This window comes from Colobus angolensis, unplaced genomic scaffold, assembly GCF_000951035.1.
Source record: "Colobus angolensis palliatus isolate OR3802 unplaced genomic scaffold, Cang.pa_1.0 Scaffold2, whole genome shotgun sequence".
NCBI classification, from domain to species: Eukaryota; Metazoa; Chordata; class Mammalia; order Primates; family Cercopithecidae; genus Colobus; species Colobus angolensis.
This window is the reverse complement of record NW_012115154.1, coordinates 18,248,558-18,268,179: the sequence shown is the minus strand read 5'-3', so window position 1 is coordinate 18,268,179 and position 19,622 is coordinate 18,248,558. Positions and strand designations below refer to the sequence as shown.

General features: G+C 51.6%; 1 protein-coding gene across 1 annotated transcript in view; it reads right to left on the bottom strand.

The window, feature by feature from the left end:
- Positions 1 to 4,755: 4,755 nt before the first annotated feature.
- Positions 4,756 to 19,622, bottom strand: part of ZNF862 (zinc finger protein 862) — a 30,183-nt gene continuing 15,316 nt past the window's right edge. The window contains exons 6-8 of the mRNA XM_011941436.1: positions 12,578 to 12,682; positions 9,429 to 11,543; positions 4,756 to 7,842 (exon numbers count right to left, since the gene is read on the bottom strand). Coding sequence (XP_011796826.1) covers positions 7,667 to 7,842; positions 9,429 to 11,543; positions 12,578 to 12,682 — 2,396 coding nt within the window. The 3' untranslated portion in view covers positions 4,756 to 7,666. The remainder of the gene's footprint in view (positions 7,843 to 9,428; positions 11,544 to 12,577; positions 12,683 to 19,622) is intronic.

Sequence of the window (19,622 nt, the reverse complement as noted above, 5' to 3'; positions counted from 1 at the left end):
CCCTGTGATCAAGGTAGCCAAACGTCCATTATGAGAATTCAGAGGGTGGAGAAATCCAGGAAGACTCCCTAGAGGAGGTGAGATTTTAGCTAGATTGTAAACAATGGTTATTTTTCTCATCCAGAGTGTGTGCATTGTTGAGAACACTGGCCTAGGATAAGGGTGCACTTGGCATCCAGGAGATAGAGTTAAGAGGATGTCAATTGAGGCCTTCAAAAAATCACCATGAGGGCTGGGTGCGGTGGCCAACACCTGTAATCCCAAAACTTTGGGAGGCCCAGGCAGGCGGATCACGAGGTCAGGAGATCAAGACCATCTTGGCTAACATAGTGAAACCCCGTCTCTACTAAAAATACAAAAAATTTAGCCGCGTGTGGTGGCGGCACCTGTAGTCCCAGCTACTCTGGAAGCTGAGGCAGGAGAGTGGCATGAACCCAGGAGGCGGAGCTTGCAGTGAACCAAGATCCCACCACTGCACTCCAGCCTGGGAGACAGAGCAAGGCTCCATCTCAAAAAAAAAACACTACGAAAGTTCCGTAGCTCAAAAAGATGGACTTCTTTGAATTTTGTTCTGGGAAAAAATCCTCTGTATAAAATGACAGCTGTAGAGTGCAATGTATTTCCTTCTTTGCCTCTGCTCCTTTGTCTTGGCTTTGGCCAGAACCAAAAACAGTGCTGAGTCTGAGCAGCCACTCATGTTAGCAGCCTGTAGCTCTCTTTTCCTTTAATGTTTTTGATGTTTGATTTCTGTCCTAATTTGCATGTGATTGCATGTGTCATTTGTTTGGCAGCTTTGTGATAGTCTGAGGTCCATGAAGGGATTAAAACCAGGAACTGGCTCCTTTTCCAACCACTAAAGCCTCATCTGGGCCCACAAGCTCTTGCTGTTCCCTGGAGCGTGACTAGAAGATGTGAGCAGCTTTGTGCCGGAGCCCCATTTCCATGGGTAAACTGTTCACCCGATCAAACAGCTCCCCGGAGTTCCACAGTACCACGTATTTATTTTCTAGAACTTTGTTTTTAGCTGAAAGGGATCTTAGAGGCTCTCTGAGGCAATCCCATCGCTTTACAGGTGATAAAACTGAGGCCCAGAGAAGTGCAGTAACTTGCCTAGGCCCACACAGCTCATCAGTAAAAGAGCCGGAACACATGGCCAAGGCTTCTCCTTCCTACTCTGGCCAAGGCTTCTCCTTCCTACTCCAGTGTCTCCTCCATACACTCAGCTCACCCCTAGGGCTTGTGCTCAGGTCTTTGCAAGTAAGGCCGGTGACATTTAAGGACGTGACCACCTATCTCCCACCCATTGTTCTCGTGGCCATGAGGAGTAGAAGGAATTGTACCAGGATGTGATAAGAAGGAATTAGGAGCTGGGAGTCTTGCTGGGTGAGGACCTTGGCCCCTTGCTTGCTTGCCATCTCATAGGGGCGCTCCTGGCCTGTGGGGTCAGGGAGAACTAGACCTAGAGCATGGTTGTCTCTGTGACTGGTTGAGCCTGTTTTTCCTTCAAGGGCCCTGGCAGTGGGAAAACATATTATGACAACTACTCTGTTTTATCAGCCCTTGGCACTCCTGTTATTGCCCTGAAATAAACATTCCTACCTGTATGCCAGGCCCTGCCTGTTTCTGGAGATTTCTTAGGTTTACAACCTACCCTCACTGTCCCAAATTGATGGGGTGAGCCCAGGCCATTAACAGGTGGTACAAGTCAGGCTTCAGGACTGACATGGGTCTATGTGTGCTCGGTGTGGGTTAAGGGGCGCTCGGCTGTCTTTCTCCCTACGGTGCATGCTGCTGCCAAACCAGAGATCACTTGTAGACTTGAAAGGGAACGTGAGCTTTGGGTGAAGAATTCCCAGCCCCCAACAGAGGCCAAAAAGCTACCACTCAGCCAGGTAAGTCTTGATGGAACATTTCTTGCACAAAGGTAACCATATTCATTGAGCCTTTAGTGCCTCCTGGGTTCTAGCACTTCTGTGGTTTGGTTTCAGGTTTTGTACTTCTCTGTTTCCCGCCGTTACGACAGGAGCTTGGGTAACCTGTGAGAAACACAGCCACAGTGTAAACCTCTTGAGACAAGCTACACTGAGGGGACAATCAGGGTGAGGGTAATCCGGTGCCGTGGCTGTGTGAGCTCACGTGTGCTCTTTCAGGAGGACATGTCTCACAGCCACAGATCTTCAGCTCTGACATGCTCAATCTCACAAGCCCTTTTCTGAAACCTCCATCATGTGCTTTCTGATTCTCTACAGGAAGAAGGAAAATAAAGTATGCATTTTATGACACAACCCAGCTTGCAGGGATGAAGTAGAAGGTCCTCACTGTACCTCATGGCAGGCTGCTGACGGCAGGTATTTAACCTGGCTCACTGAACTGGGCAGTCAGGGAAGGGTCGGCTCCTGCTCTGTCCAGCTCTCTTCATAAGGGACTCTGTGATACTTTTTATAAAAATGACTTTGATTTCTGCATAAGAAGGCTTCCCAAGCTTGCTGTCTAGCAGTGGCTGCTGCAGGGAATTATTCAGATGGCAGCAAGAGAACCCTGGCTCCCTGGACCAGGACATTCCCTTCACATGTGTTGGAATGAGAGCAGGAAGAATGCTGGTCAGAAGTCCCTATCCAGGGCTCTGGGACTTCAGTGTTCTCAGACCAACTGGGCCGCTCCTCTGAGTTGGGATGCTGACCCACACTTGGCCCTGGCTGCGGCATCCACAGGACGCTGCCCTTAGCCGTCATCTCGTGGGGGTTGGGGGCTGAGCAGGTCACACTGAACAAAAGGAGTGTGTCCCCATCACTAAGCTAACATCTGAGTTCTCTTCCACAGAATTTGGTAACAAAGTCAGAAACGAGACTGAAGATGATTCTGGAAGCAACTGGGAACCTCCCAGAATGATTCTGCAGGCTTCTGGGAGGCTGAAAAACCCAAGGCCAGACTGGCCTCTGAGAATGCCCGAGTCCGTTAGATTCCACTGGAAAAGCCATCCATCTGTGCCAAGTGTGTGGAGAGCTTCAAGAGCTCTACAGCCCTGGCCATCCATGAGCACATCCATGTGGGGGAGTGGCCCTGAAAGTGTCCTAGTGTGGCCAAGGCTTCCCACCAAGTGGACCTCAGATGGCACAGGAAGACCCTCCTGGGGGTGTGGGAGGGCACTGCCTGGGCGGCGAGGGGCCGCTTTCTTAGGTGTACACATTCAATGCAGACACAGCCTCTCCTGGCTGCCAAGAAGCCTGTGCAGGGCCCAGGACCACGGAACACTTGCAAACTGTCACTACCCAGAGGCCTGTGCCTGTCTGGAGTGTGCCCAGTGTGTCTGTGCCTCTCAGCTTATCTGGGCTCACCAGCACAGCCGCAGCACTGCAGGGCCCTTCTGTTGCTGTGAGTGCCAGGGCACTTGCTGGCTGCCTGAGCAAGGCAAAAGGTTCAAAACAGGAAGTCTCTGGGCAGCCATTCCCAGGCGCAGAGGGGAGCAGTGGCCACGCGGGTCCCCGTGTGGCAGGAGCTGCAGTCAGAGGCAGCATCTCAAGAGCCCTGGGAGCAGGGGCCAGCCACATGAAGCCCACGAGTGTCGCTGGCACGGGAAAGGGACATGAGGATCACACTGACCCAAGAGAAGGCCCACAGTGAGGAGGCCCCACCGAAGCGTCCGCAGCAACAGGGGCTGAGGCATCTGAGGCAGCCAGCCCACTTGGAAAGGCCTGCTGACTGCACTCCGGATGTCAAGAGGACCCTTGGGAAAAAGAAAGGCAAGAGTGCAGCACCTTCTAGAGCCTCCGCTCGCTTCTCTCCTTTTAGCTCCGGCTGGAGTGATGGAAGAGGCTGCGCTGGGAGCTACCTCCCTGGGAGCCTACCCTGCCTAGCCTGAGCGTGGAGGCTACTGGCATTGCACTTCCTCTAGTGAAATCCATCTTCCCAAAGGAACCCTGGGAAGGGGTCAAAGAGACCCCGTTCACCCCCACCATGGGGTCAGGTCTTCACCGCATGGAGGCCGCACAGATTCCCAGTCACAAACCCAAAGCCTTGCTGCCTGTGCCTCTGCTTCAATAGTTGTTTCAATGTCTTTTTTTAAAAAAAATCACATACACTCGAGTAAGATTGAGTCTCCTCACCGAAGAGATCTGGCTGTATCCCGAGTCTCTGAAACCTTTGCTGCAGTCCCGTGGGAGCATGCAGCGCAGAGGATGTGGAGCCGCAAGGGCTCGCCAGAGGGATCTCAGGAGTTAGGCCTCAAGGAACGCTGTTGAGTGACAGGTCTGATGCAGCAGCTTTTACTACTGGTGGAAGATCGATGTTTTTTCCCTGAAAGTCTAACTTTTTAATTTCAGTAAACCAAATTAGATCATGTATGTGAAAGCACTTTGTAAACTATACAGTACTCCAGAAAAGGCAGCCAGGCCCTTAATTATAACTCACCAAACAGCCCACTCTCATCTCTACCTTCTATCTGGCAAAAATGATTGAGCTCACTATGAAGGACTAGAGAGGAAAAAAACTGAAAGACAAAAATCAGGTGAACACACAGGCACTTCCCCTGCCCACCTCTGTTCCTGGCCCTGTCCCCTCTTAAGTGAGGGCAGAGCTCGTTCCGTCAGCTTCTCCGAGCTCCTGGTCCTTGCTTAGGGACACACAAGACAGAGATGTGTTGAAATAGACTCTGCTTTATTCAGGTAGCAAAAGGTTAGGAATCAAACATGGTTTTTAAAACCTCCTTTCATCTTTGAAAATAGAGGAGAGAACGTCCCTGGGCCAGTCAGTTAGTGTACCTGCCCCTCCACGCTGTTCTGAGAGGTACTGAGCACCCGAGAAACCCACCCTCTGCAGGAGAGAGAAGCAAGGTTCTGGAGCGTGGTCACATACTCTCAGGTATCTTCCAGGACAGGGGGCTGGCTCCCTCTCTCCCACCTGGAGTCGCTATGGCTACTGGGATCAAACTACCAGTTACATACTGGTTACTTGGAATGTCAGACCCGGTGGGCATCAGTCATCAGGGAGAGGGAGGGGAAATGCCAGGACACGTACATACGGATGCTGTCAAGACTACAGGCAAGGAGGAAGGTGGCAACAAGCGCTGGGACTCCAGCCAAAGCGGGAGTGCATGCTCCTTCCACTCCCAGAGCCCTGTGGTTTTTCTTGTGAGGCATAAACAGGAAGCCTCTCCGACAAGGGGGTCTCCAGGCACTAGGGGCCGTAACTCAGCCAGCCTCTCCAAACAAAGCAAAGGGGCCGGCCCGGGCCGGGGCCTCGGATAAGGACGCTCACTGTGTTTCCACCGGAGTCCTGAATGAGGAAGTTCAGGAATGAGACGGTAGTCGTCTTCTTCCTTCTTTGTCATTGGCTGACAAAGGGGAACGGAGCAGGCCCGCACCCCTCAAGAAATCGGGTAGTGCAAATTCTGATGAACAGCACGCTCAGTGGCCCCGCTGCAAGGGGACCCCTTTTCCCACCACCTAAGGAAGGCACTGGACGGTGTCCTCGGAGCACGCTGATGCTGACATGGAGAGGGTGAGGTACTTCCCCTGGCTTCCACCTCAGCTCCAGAACTGCTCCCACAGAGACCCACTCACGGCTGCTCACAGGATGGTCCCCTGCTCTGACGGATTCTTCAAGGATGAAGAGGCCGCGGGAAGCGTGTGTGCTGGAACAGCACCTTGATGTGGAATCCCTGTGGGTAGGGCAGAGGCTACAGCCCCACCTAAAAAAGCCTTTCTCCCTCCCCTTCCACCAGTTCACATCCACAGTGCCTGACCTGGGCAAGTTCCTGAACGCCCATGGAGACAGTGATGGAGAGAGGGAGGCCTGTGCATGTCTTAGCCACGTGGATAGTAACACCTCCCAGAGCTCCCGCACCACAGGCCTGAGGGGTCCCTCTGACCGCCAGACCCACAGGGCTGGGAGACATTTCCACAGGTCAAAGGCAGAAAGCAAGAAAGGAATTCCTGACTAGAACTGAAAATGGCAGGAAAGCAACAGTGCTAAGGCTAAGTGCTGGGGTGGGGGATGAAAGGGCATATGGGGTTCTAGGGCACCTGCAGTACTGGGGAGGGGCTTGGACGCCAGCATCTACCCTGGGAATGGGAAGGGTACTCAGACAGCAGCTTCTACCCTGGGAATAGGAAGGGTGCTCAGGTGCTCAGATGCCAGCACCTACCCTGGGAATGGGAAGCAGCAGACTATGGAGAAAGGGCCCACCCACAGGACCTGCCTGAGCCAGGCAGCAAGCAAGCTGGGATGGATGGCACCCACTTCCTGCCTGTTTAAAACAAGTGTCAGGCAGGGCAGAGAAACCCTGCCTGCTGACTTTCCTTATTTCCTGCCCATGGTTAAGGAAGGCGGAACCTAGACAAAATCATCTGCCTCCTGATAAGCGGCCTCCTGAGCCTGCCGAGATGGAGCTGCCCCTGGAAGGAAAAGTGCTTCACTTTAGGTGGAAGATGGGCAAGGAGGGTGTGAACCTAGCAGTGCCGGAAGCCCCTCTGTGCCTCTAGGGCGGTGCTTCTGTGGTTCTGAAGCTGGAGCAGGCCCACAGACCCTGGAGGAGCTTGTTCAAAGCCCTTGTCACTGAGTCCCCATTCCGGGATATCTCAGTGCAGAGTCCCCAGGACAACTCGGAGAAGAGAGGACTAGCCTGTCATGCAGACGGTGCGTTCAGAGACCAACTCCTACCACAAGGACTTTGGAGACAAATTCCTACCTGTCCCACTAAGGACGAGGCTGGGGCGGAAGGCAGGTGAGTCCACACTGCAGTCAGAGGTCTTTGAGGGAGCCCGAGGCTCTCATTCACTAATCCTAGGGCAGGTGGGGAGTCAGCAGGCACTTGGATTCTCTGCTGCCACTTCATGGAGAGGGAAACTGAGGCACAGAAAAGAGGAAGGGATTAATCAGACCACTGCCTGCAGCAGAGCTGGGGCTGCATCCCAAGCCTCCCAACTCCAACTTGGTCCCATCCTCTCCTGAGGAAACCGGGCCGGGCGTGCCACAGGTCAAACGTGGCTCGGCTCTGCGGGAAGCACCAGACCCCATGCCGGAAGAGCCCCAGCTCTACCATCTGGAGCTGCAGGAAGAGAACTTTCTTGGGTGCTCTGTGCAAAGGGCTTGTGATTGTTTCGCCCTGAAGGAAGCCCTGGGAAGAGGTACAGATCCGCACGAGATCGAGGCCTCACTGTTTCTGCTGTGGGAGCCAAGGTAGGAAGTCCCAGAACAATGCCTCTGGGGGCTCCTGCAGCCAGGCCAGCTGTCCCTAGAGCAGAGTCAGCCTCCCCCTCTAACAAAGAGGCCTTTCCCATCCTCACTAGGCTGTGGGCAGCCTCCCTGGAACATTCCCCAGGGATGTCCAACAGTCTCCCCCACCAGGACAGTCCTCTTGCCACCAGAACTCAGGGGCTGAAACCTTTCATGATGGGGTTATTTTCTGGAGCACCTTAAAAATGAACTTGAGATCTAGAACCTTCTGGCACATTTGTGTGCTGAGAGGCATGGCTGTGCTGAATGGGGCCTCAAGAAACAGGTCATGCACCTCCTAATACCCCTGCTGCTCCAGGACGCCACTGCCCACTTCCTGGTGCTTAGAGACCATCGCCACCAGCAGAAGATCCTAGGGCAGCCTAGAATCTGCAGAGCCTGTCCCAGTGATCACAGAGGTGTCTCCAAGGCAGTCCCAAGGACTCCCTGTCCCTCAGGACATCCCAGGGGCCTCCTGGCTGGTGTGGGGGTACAGGAGTCTCTCAGGAGGCTCCATGATGCAGTCCTTCAGAACCTCCACTGCTTCCCTGGAGGGCAGGATGGGTGGTTTCTGGCTCCCAGACTCCTCCACATAGAGGGCTCCCACCTCCTCCTTCCTGAGCCTGGCGCCTGTGAGGGAGGAAGGAGAAGGCAATTAGACTGACCGACAGTGACTGCCTTCCACATCCAACTTCGCCCAGGGGCTGTTTGGTGAGGAAAGCTTGGCGGGACAGACGGGAGACAGGACCGGGACTGCTCTTTGCAGCCCGCATCTGTCCCTGCTGTGTTCATTCTTCTATCCTAAGACAGGGGATCTCAACTGGGGGTGATTTTGTACCCCAGGGACCATTTGCTAATGTCTGGAGATGATTTTTGTTGTCACAAATGGGGGGGTGTGCTACCAGTATCCAGTGGGTATCTAATAGGTAGAGGCCAGGGATGCTGCTCAAGTTCCCACAGTGAACAGGAAGACCCCCCAGCCAAGATTACCCAGCACCAGTGTCAACAATGCCAAGGCTGAGAGCCCTGCCTGGAAGGAGGCATCGGTGCATAGTTTGGTAGTGTTTGGACCAATCTGTGCTGGTCTCATTTTCCCTGTGGAAAGAGTAACTTGCTCTAGGGCACACCTGACATCATTTTTTCTCCTTAGCACCCACAGGGCTGGACACAGAGCAACTCACTCAACAAATGCCTGGGTGAGGGGCTCACCCAGCCCTCTCTCGGTTCTCCCTTTTCCTTATCAGTGAGGGGTCTCTTTCCTTCTCCCCACCGGCCGTACTGTGGCTTCAGGGCCACCCTGCTTCCTACAGAGCCTCTGTCAACCATGAGACCCAGTCCCATTTCTGATGACCACAGACTCAGAGGCGAAAACCGGGAGCAGCAACAGCTGGAAGGAGACCAGCTAGAGACGCCAGGAGAGAGAACACTGCGCCATCCTTGTCAAGTGACCGCGAGTGGTCTGCAGAACCCCAACAACTGGCGTATTTTCTCTGGTTTTCAGTGACTACCTGAAGACAGAACATTTCTTGTCTGTGGCTTTCAGTAACTTTCCCTCCCTTCTAATACAGCTTCCCCCTCAAGCAAGTCCCTGACCCCAGCCCTCTGGTCCAGAGAGGCTGCTTCTGTTCTCCCCTGCCCTGTGAGATTCCTGCCTGAAAGCCCCACCATCTCCTCTGCATCTCACCTCCTCCACAGCCACGTGGACCTCCTGCCCAGTCCAGAGTCAATACAGCCCCACTCAGAATGTGATGGCGCTGCCTGGGCCTGGTCAGCCCTCTCCTTACTCCCAGCAGCGGTCCTGACCTTTAACTAGCGCCATTTGCACCACCTGCCAGGCATTGTCCTGAGTGCTTTACATGCACCACTCATTTGGCAGATGAGAAACCAAGGCATAGAGGGATAAACTTGCCCAAAGCCACACAGCCAGCTGGGGGCAGAGCCAGCACAGCACTGTCACCAGGGCAGACAGGCTCTAGAAATGCACACTATCTGCACTAAGCCCTGCCTAGAGCACATGTGTGTCATCTTCCTGGCAGGGGCACAAGGTCCTGGAGGGTGGGCGTCACGCATCGAGTACCCACTGGCCTAGCAAATGGGTGGGCGCATGACAGAAGCTCCACAGGCACCTGCAGTCCTGTCGTCTTGGCCTCTGGCTCAGCACAGGGCTGGAGGGCAAGATTCCCCTGCCTTGGGGGAGCTCTGCCATGTGTACTTACTTGCAGGGGAGCGGGCTGGCACCTGGGCACAGGCGTAGACATGGCTGAAACGCCGGCCTGAGGAGGTCAGGAACCAGTGCTGGATGGCAGGCTGAGGGTCGTAGTCCGTGACGGCCACGCCGTTCACAGCCGTCATCATGAGCATGTTGAGCACCTCATTGGAGAGCTTGGTCCTCTCATCGGTCCTGATCCGGTTCATGGCCTTGAACCCCCGCTCACAGCAGGAGGTGGAGATGGGCACACAGACCACCACGGCCATGAGCTTGCTCAGCAGGGGGAAGCGGCAGTGCTGGGCCAGGGCGTTTTTGCAGAGCATGGAGAACGGAAGGTGCTGGGCGATGGCTTTCAGGCCCAGCCACTCCTCCAGCAGAGCTGCCTCACTGTATCCTGTTGGGAGGGAGCACTCGAAATACCTGGCCAGGGTGAGAATGTCATCATTCCCAAAACTGGCAAGTTCGATCCCGCTTGGCCAGGCCATGGTGTCAAACACCTCCATGTTCTTGAGCTGTGGGGGTCGGTCTGCGTCGAACCTCTGCTGGAGGTACTCGATCCCGGTCAGGACCGTCCTCTCTCTGTCTGCCTGGAACCGCTGTTCCGCTCCCTCCAGTCCATCCAAGCAGATGCCGTGGAGCCGCCCATCCTTGAAGCTGGCGTTGAATTCTTCCTCTTTGGGCCCCGCCTGGTGACGGAGGCTCTCCAGTGCCACATAGGCCCGGCCCAGCGTGGCGTTCACCTCTGTAACCAGCACGATCTCCTTCTGGCACACCTCAGACAGAGGCCTGTAGATGCTCAGGAAGTCCAACAGGAAGTGGCAGAACTTGACAAAGTGGAAGCCGCGCATGAGCTTCAGCATCCCCTTGGCCCGGTGCCCAATCTGGCCCCCAGCCTCTGCCACACTCTGGAGGTGCCTGGCCAGGGCGGGCCAGCTCGCGAGCAGCGCGTGCAGCGTGCGCCTCCTGCTGGCCACCCAGCGGACTGCGTTCAGATCCTTCAGGCGGATGATCTCCTGCTCCAGAGACGCTGCACCTTCCTGCAGCTCGTTCAGCCTCTTGTTTGACGACTGATAAAACTTGAAGACGGTGCGGATGTGCCGGTCACACTTCTTCACCAGATCGATGCTCCCGCAGGCATCCACCACAGCCAGGTGCAGCCGGTGGGCCACACAGTGGACAGGCAGCAGCTGCGGGACGACCTCCTGGAATTTTTCCACAAGGCCTCCTCTGCAGCTCAACATGGCTGAGCCATCCGTTCCCAGTCCCACCACCCAGCCAGGCTTCCGGAAGGGAATGTCCAGCTCATCCAGGGCAGAAACGATGGTCTCGAAGTACCCATCTGCTGTCTCACTGTAGAGAGGGGCCAGAGTGATGTAGGACTCTTTCACCTCCATCTGCTTCAAGTAGCGGATGTAAATCCCCACGCAGGCCTGCTCGGAGGCGTCGGTGGAGCTGTCCAGCAGCACGCTCACGCAGGGCGACTTCCGCACGTCCTCCAGGATCTCCCTCTTCAGGGTCTCCGAGATGTACTTGATGAACTGAGTGCACGCTGTGCGATTGCGGTACTTGCCTAATATCATGGTCCCGGTGCTTTGGAGGAGCTGCAGGATCTTCTCAAAGTCATTCAGGGGCCTTGAGTGGTATGCGATGGAGTAGGCGGCATTGAAAAAGTGCTCCATGTTGGCCATGAGGTCGCTGGAGATCTCTGGAACGAGGGCAGTGTGAGGGGCGTCTTCCTTGATTTCAACTGTGTTGACACAGAGCCTGTGGGCTTTGCTGACTTCATGGTATTTTAAAGTCTCCACTTTAAAAGGCCCCGTGTAACCTCTGACTAATCGAGATGATTTGTCGTGGAGATTAGGTCTTTCTCTGCAGGCTGAGCAGAAGAGTTTGGTCTCTTTGGGGTCAATGACTAACCATGGGAACTGCCCAAACCATGACCTCTGAATGGAACGGGGCCTATATGTCCTCTTGATTCTCCTAGGTCCATCTCCTTCTCCTTCACAAATGCTGGGACTGCAGCAGGAGGCACGGGCCTCCATGGGAGAGGCTGGAAGCAATGCAGAGTCTGCAGCCAGGGCCTGTGTGTCTGCCTCTCTCACTGCCACCATCTTCTTGTTCCCTTTGGAGAAAATTAAATCATGCTTGGTTCTGCTACCCAGAACTCTGCAGTCTTCTATCAGCTAAGACACCCCCAAATTTAATAAGTATCCCTTAAGCAAGGCAGAGAAGATGAATGCAATCCTTCTTTCTAGAGATCATTAGTGGCGTCCACTTAAACCCTCCCCCATTCTTACCTATGAAAGTTAATCTGGCTCTCCCAGATTAACTCCCAGAGTTGTTGCTAATCCTTGTGGGTTCTTTTTTTGTTTGTTTGTTTGTTTTTGTTTTGTTTTTTTTTGACTTTTTTTATTTTATTTATTTATTTTTATTTTTTTTTTATTATACTTTAAGTTCTAGGGTACATGTGCATAACGTGCAGGTTTGTTACATATGTATACTTGTGCCATGTTGGTTCCTTGTGGGTTCTTTCACCAGCGCCCCAACCACCCTATCCACACAGCTACCCTGGGATCATGTGACACCAGATACCAATAAGTTCAATTAACCCCTTGGCCACAGAGACTGTTGGATAAGCAGGTGGCTTTCACTCTCGTGTGAGGCTCCCAATGGAAGAGGTTAAACACCTGCCAAGTCTTTTACAAGCCTCAGAAAGAATTAGGTACAGAAGTAAGTGTAGCAGCTACAAGCCAAGAAGTTACTGATTGAGATACGCAAGACAACAAATTCTCACAAACCAGTGGTGCTGTCACTGAGCACTGGAGAAGGAGGGAGAAGGGATGAGAGGCTCACAGATGGGTCCCCTGGCTCCTCGAGATCAGTGTCCCCATGTACCTGCTCCCACCAGCTCTGCCACAGCCTCCATCAGCACTTCTGCTTACAAAAGGACCTGTTTTTTCCCACTTTCCCAGACTACTCTACACTCTGTGGGCAGGGTTAGTTGCTTATTCATCTTGTCTACCCAGGGCCTCCTGCCAGGCTTGGTGCCCAATCGGCCCCCATCGGATGGACACGGCTGAGCTCATGCTGTTTGACTCATCATAGCCGCCTGGGCCCTGGCATATGTCCTTCAGAACACTGTAGGTTTAGACTCACCTGGAGGACGACCTTTCCCCCACTTTGGCCCATTTGGGTCCTTGATCCAGGGTGCAGCCCTCCGCTCCAGTTTGGAGATCAAGTCTGGCTTGGCAGCAGCAGGTCCTGGGGCAAGGATGAAGAATCATGCTGATGTCACTGCTGCGGCCAAGTTGAGTAGCCCTCTCAAGCTAGACCCAGCCCCTGAAATACAGAGGTATCTCTGGGTTCTGTCCTTATAAAGTCTAGTCGGCCAGGGGCAGGCGGAGCGCAAACCCAGAGAGCCAAACAGGCAGTAAGGGGAGGGGCACCCCTCAGCTAGGATGGGACTTCCACAGATCCATGGGCCAGCCCCGGGAGCCACGGGCCAGCCATACACACCAGAGGGGGAAGGGTGGAAACAGGAAGAACCATAGGGACTAAGCAGGAGGGGAAGCAGCAGCCACGTGAGAAGTGGAAGGTCCCACCCACAGCTGGCCCACACATGTGCCCCTCTGCCCCCACAGCTGGCCTTTGTGAAGGTGACCAACTACATGGGTTTTTGAAAGGGGCACTTGGAGGCCCCCCGAAATACCTACCGTCTGCAATGGAGCCTGAAATCTGACTAAAGGAGATTTGGGTCTTTGGATTAAGCACTGCCCTTTACTTAAAATAGGAATATTGTTCAGGGGTATGCAAATAAACCATTTCCTCTATTGAAAATAAAATCCATCACTATCTACATCATGCTTTTGTGCATGACTGTGTGAATGTGTGCATAAACTTCCTGTGGAGGGCGACACGAGCAACTGGGCCTGTGGGTGCTCCTGGAGAGGAACTGAAGGACAAGGGAAAAAGGAGGCTGGTTCCCACCATTCATCTTTGGATCATTTGAATATATTTATATATATAATGATACATATATGTGTGTGTGAATCTCTACGTATTTACTAATAAAAATATAAATAACTAAATTACTAAAGTATGTTAGACTGAACATATATCCTTCTTAAAATATCTCTAAAATGAGGTCAAAGGAATAATAATAAGAAAATGAGGTATAAGCCCAAGAGAAATTGGATTAGGAATGCAAATCCATTTTTGGAACGAAAGGAGACAAAAGAGAGAGAAACGAACAGAGTTGAACACCAAATGCCTACAGACGGGTTAACAAGGAGAAGCAAGTTGGCTGGTACCAGAGAATCCCAGAAAGATTCAGAAACTGCAGGCACCAGATCTGGGAGAAGGTGGTGGGTGGGGAATGGGTGGGAGCAGCAGACTGGCTCAAGTCTGACAGAGATCTGATCAATCCCAGATCCTCTTACCTATTCCAGGAAACCAGGAAACGCCACCACCACACCCCAGAGGAGAATAGAGGTTCGGTCTACAGAAAACTTACCCAGAAAGGCTCCAGATCCCAGATACCACGTACACAGAAAGGTGAAGGGGTGGTGCAGTACTGAAAGCAGGGAGATTGAGTCATGTCTATGGACTGAGGGGTGCAGTGCTCGACTCCAAGAATGCTGGCCGGGCTTATCATACCCTCCAAACAAGAGACGGGAAGCGTTTTCTTTGGAAAAATGGAATTGCCCTTCCCTCTCCCCTCAAAAGATCTATGGACACTGACTTTTGTGGGTTCTTCAGTAAGACATCTGGGTTTACAGCTGGTCACCCTACAGTGAAAAGTGAAACCTACTCTTGATGCTTCCCAGCCATGCACAGGCCCACAGCCATGCACAGGGCTTCCGGCCCGTTTGTAAAGGCTTACTCTTACACAGGAATGAACCTGGAAATAATTATTTAAGAAAAGCCTCTAACATGAAAGAGAGAAACCAAAACAAGCAGGAAAAGATTTAGAAGAACTTGAAATATAGCAGGAAGCAAAACAAAACTTCAAAATAATGAGAATTAATATTCCCAAGAAAGAAAAGTCATGATAGCCATTCATGAAAGAGGCAGTAAGAGTGCTTAGAAACTAAAAAACCCAATAGAATAAAAAACAAATATTGTCAGAAAATAAAATGGAGGAAATGTCCAAAAAAGTAGTATAAAAAAGATAAAAGCAGAAAATAGGAGAAAAAGAAACAAACAGAAAACCAGAGACTCAATCCAGGAAGTCTGATATCAAACTAATAGAAAGGAGTTTCTGGAAGAAAGAAAAGAGAAAATAGATAGGAGGAAATCCTACAAGAAAATTTTCCCAAACAGGAAAAGACCAGTTTCCACATGGAAGAGAAACACCAGATACCCAAAACAAAAGATTAAAAACACACTTTATATAAAACATCAAGACATATCATTAAAAATCTGAGAAAACTGAAATCAATTTCAAAAGCTTTCAGAGTAGAACAATTAAGTCATGTTCAAAGATTCTGAAATAAGAAGGCACTAGACCTCTCAACAGCACCCGTAAAACCTAAAAGGGCAATGCTTCCAAAATGCTGAGGAAGAATATTTCCAGCCTAGAATCCTAGGCCCAAACAAGTTATCAATGAATCGTGAGGGAAGAATAGGATGTTTTTAGACAGGATGCATCACAGAAAGGCCTCCCCTGCACACTTCCTTAGGAAGCCACTGGAAGATGTACACTAACAAGATGAAGATGTCAACCACAAAAGAAGAGATAGACTCGGGAAATGGGGGAGAGACGAAGGCACATAGACCACAGGTGTGCCGCAGGCCTAAAGGCTGCCCAGGTTAGACAGAGCAGGGGAGGAGAAGACCCTGGGGGCGAAGTCTCCAGAGAAAGAATGAAATGGAGAGATCACAGGATGTCCCGTCACGTGGAAAAGACTCTTCGGAGGAGTTTTATAATCCCACTGGAGAGTCTGGGAAGAACTGATGAGGGTAAAGAAAGAGAAAAATAAAAAAGAAGAAAAAATTTTCCAATTTGAGGGGGAAGAGTCCTACAATGAAGGAAACACCATCACAATACACCACCTTGTTCAGCAGTAAATCATACATAATCATAACTGGGCAAATAATTGACACTAATTTAACCAAAAAATTATGATGTACCTGTTCTGAGAGGATGGAGGGAAGAGAAGTGGGGGCCCAGGTGATGTAACAGGGCCGTATCTCCATCTTCCACGGTAGGAATCAACAGAATATCTAAAATCAATAAGTGAGGAATACAAAAAACATAAGCCACAGGGTATTAAAGTGTGATTCTGGATGCCTGCTCTGGCTGAAAGCCTCCAAAAGTAGGAGCCAGCTCTTCTGCATTCCAAAGTCAGAAACAGACACATGACCTGGAAAGAGAATGGCTGAGGGCCAGGGGCTGTGGCTCCAGCCTGCACCCATCGAGAGGAGTCACAGAGCTGAGCCTGAAGGAGCCAGGAAGTTGGGCACCAGGGATGTTTCTGGAAAGCATTGTCAAAGGTATTGTGAGCCTCTCTCTCTGACTATGGGGAGCGGTGGGTGCGCCCTTTCCCTTAACCTGACCTGTATCTCTGGGAGCTGTGAGGGGCCACCAGTCCAGGCCTGGGTAAGACTAAAGTAGCCACGGGGTGCCTTGGAGGTGGCCATGTGGAGAATGGCCTACAGTCCCAGATCTGTGACAGCACAAGGTCTGGAAGTGCTTCCATGGTTCAGATGTGGGCCACGTGGGGAATGAGAAGAGGCCTGGCATTGTCTGTGAAACCTGCCCGTGATGGGTGGCTACTGGTGTGATGCTCCCCTGTGAAGGTGCCTATATGGACAAGCTGCCAGGGCAGACATTCACCCATGTCCAGGCAACTGCAAGCGAGAGGGTCTCAGTGCCTGGTCAGGGGTATTGCAGAACCCACAAACGCCCAAACAAGAGAACCAGCTTTAAAGGACTACAGCTCTAAGTAGCTGGTGTCAGATTACATGTCAAGTGAAAGCTTTCTCATACCTCTCCCACCCACCCACCAATGCCATTTCCACTGAGGATGAGTCAGAAATTCTGAAACCAGCAGGGGGTGGGAGAAGAGGAGCCCCTTTCTTCCTATGGCATGGGTCCAGATTCTACACCTGCAGCAGGTTGAGGCAGGAAAGGCAAGAATCGAGTGTTAAATGAAGTCCAGATTTTCTGCTGCTACCCAGAGATGCGGCTTTTGTTTCCTAAATTTTCCTTTCGGTAAATTTCTGATATAATTTCAAATTTACAGAAAAGATTGAACAACACAAGGAACTCCAATCATTGACATTTTGCCCCATGTATTCTGGCATGCTTGTGAGCTCACAGGCACGCTCTCCTGCTGGGTCTACACATATAGCTACAATATTTTGGTGAACCATTTGAGAGTAAATTGTTTGCATGCCCCCTTATTCCTAAGTACTTCATGTGTATTACCCAACAAAAAAGGACCCTTTAACAGGTGGTAGGTGGGATTCGAACATGGGCTCCAGGGCCCTCACCCTGGCTTAACCCCTTCCCCTTGAGGTGAGGGCACTCTGAACAGGATGAGAGGTCACACTGTCATCATGTTACCTTGCACAGCAAAGGGAGATTAGCCGGTGGAGCCGACCTAGTTACACAGCTCTTTAAAAGCTGGTGCTGTTCTCAGCTGGCAGCAGACCGGGAGGTGAGAGCTTCAAGGCACATGACGATTCCACACACTGCTGCTGGCCTGAGCACGGAGAGGGCCACAGGGAAGCACCCGAGAGCAGCCTCTGGGCTGAAAGTGCTCCCCGCTGACAGGCAGCAGGAGAACCGCAAGGAGCTAGATTCTGGCAACAGCATAAGTGAGCTCAGAGCCTCCAGACAGGAGCCTGCCTGTCCACCCCTTGGTTTGGGCTAAGACCCTAAGCAGAGAACCTGGTCAGGCCCACCTGGACTCCTGACCTGCAGAGTTGTGAGATAATACATGAGTCTGCAGTCATTTGAAATGGGGCAGCAGAAAGCAAAGGTGTCTTATACAACCAGAGTTATAATGATCAAAACCAGGAAACTCAACACTGATATCATACTATTATTAATCTACAGTTCACACTAAATTTCTTCACTTGTCCCCAAAATGTCCCAGTAGCCCAGCATCTGTCCTAGCATCATGTACTCAAGCTGTCACACCTCTTTAGTCCCTTTAATTGAGGTAGTTTGCCGGCCTTACTCAGTCTTTTTTTGATCAGGACACTTTTGAAGAGTTTTGTACCAGGCATTGCACTCATTGAAATTAGACCAGGAAGATTTTGTTATTTGAGTGTGACAAGAAAAAGTTCTGGGCCCTGCCTAGATTTAACCCAGAGGGTGAGAAAGAAAAGGCCCCCACAGCTGACATGCTCAGTGGTGAGCGGCAGGATGCAACTGTTTTATGAGCGCATCCTGCTGGAGTCCATCCCCTCTCAGATGATGTCTACATACGTTATTTAGAAAGAATGCAGCAAATTACTGGAAGAAACAGCTACAAGATTCTGGGGAAGAGGACTTCGTAAAAGAGAAAGGTGGGACAGGGGACTGTCATTTTGTTTTTTTGGTTTTTTTTGAGATGGAGTCTGGCTCTGTTGCCCAGGCTGGAGTGCAGTGGCGTGATCTTGGCTCATTGCAACCTCCACCTCCCGGGTTCAAGAGATTCTCCTGCCTCAACCTCCCGAGTAGCTGGAACTACGGGCGTGCACCACTACGCCCGGCTAATTTTTGTATTTTTAGTACAGACATTAGTACAGACAGGGTCTTGCCATGTTGGCCAGGCTGGTCTTGAACTCCTGACCTCAGGTGATCCACCCGCCTCAGCCTCCCAAAGTGCTGGGATTACAGGTGTGAGCCACCACGCCTGGCAGAAATATTTAACAAGAATAATTCAAAACAAACAGGGACCAAATGTTCCCAAATCTGTTTGTCTCCATTTATATTCCCTTTGAGGACTGTCCACCTTTGACTGCCGCTGACACCACCACCCTGGCCCCAGAAATACCGCACCCTGATGGTACCTCTCTGAAGCTGCAGCCTACATCTTATCAAAACCTCTCTTTCGGTTCCCTTCCAAACAAATGAAAAAGGGGAATTTTCAGCCTTTTCTATGACTTAGTAGTAGAAAAAGAACGAGGGCACGTAACTGTCGCGAGTACATGCACACACCCACAAACACCCACATTCCCTAACAGTCCATAACAATGGTTTGGCCTACAAAGGACTCCTCATCCTTCCAGGCCAACTTCACCAAAGGCCAGCAGGCCCTATCCCATGAATCCATTCTGCAGATACTCAGGAGGCTGAGGCAGGAGGATCGCCTGGGCCCAGGAGTTTCAGTCCTGACTGGGCAATATACAGAGACCCTATTTCAAACAAACAAATAAGTAAATCGATGCCACTCGAGCCCCTCACCTTGGTTCTTCTCTCTCTAGCTCCTGGCTGCCCCCACCTGGAGGCCATCGTCACCTGCCCTGCCGCGGAGAAGCTGGCTTCCCAGACACCACCTGCTGGGGGACTCGAACTCCCTTGCTCATCTTCTTTAGGGTCCTCCCACTCAATGTTGGTTTCCATGAGTGGCACAATGCCTTCCCCCAGTTCAGTAAGGCCTGGCTATAGTTACCAACTTCTCCTGTGGACAAGAAACTGCCTGCCTGCAGTGAGTGACTGGCCACTCAGCATAAGATGACACCTTTACAAATAAAAGCAAGGGCTACCCACATAGTCCCTATGTTGGCCTATTTCTGTTAATGACAAATATTAGTTTCTTAACAGTGGGATGTAATTGAGATTTCTGGCTGCTCTTTGGGAAGCAGCAACAGACTTCATCAGATATGGCAAGCTAGGTGCAGTGGCTCACACTGTAATCCAACATGTTGGGAGGCTTAGTCAGCAGGATTGCTTGAGTCTAGGAGTTTGAGACCAGCCTGGGCAGCAAAGTGAGACCCCAACTCTACAGAAAAAATTAAAAATTAGCTAGGTGTAGTGGCATGCGCCTGTAGTCCCAGCTACTTGGGAGGCTAAGGCAGGAGGATTGCTTGAGCCCAGGAGTTCAAGGTTACGGTGAACTGTGATGGCACCACTGCACTCCAGTCTGGGCGACAGAGTGAGAGCCTGTCTCTCTCTCTCTCTCTCTCTCTCTCACACACACACACACACACACACACACACACAAAACAAAGTTGAGTTTACCCCAAGAAGAAGTTTTGTGTTCTA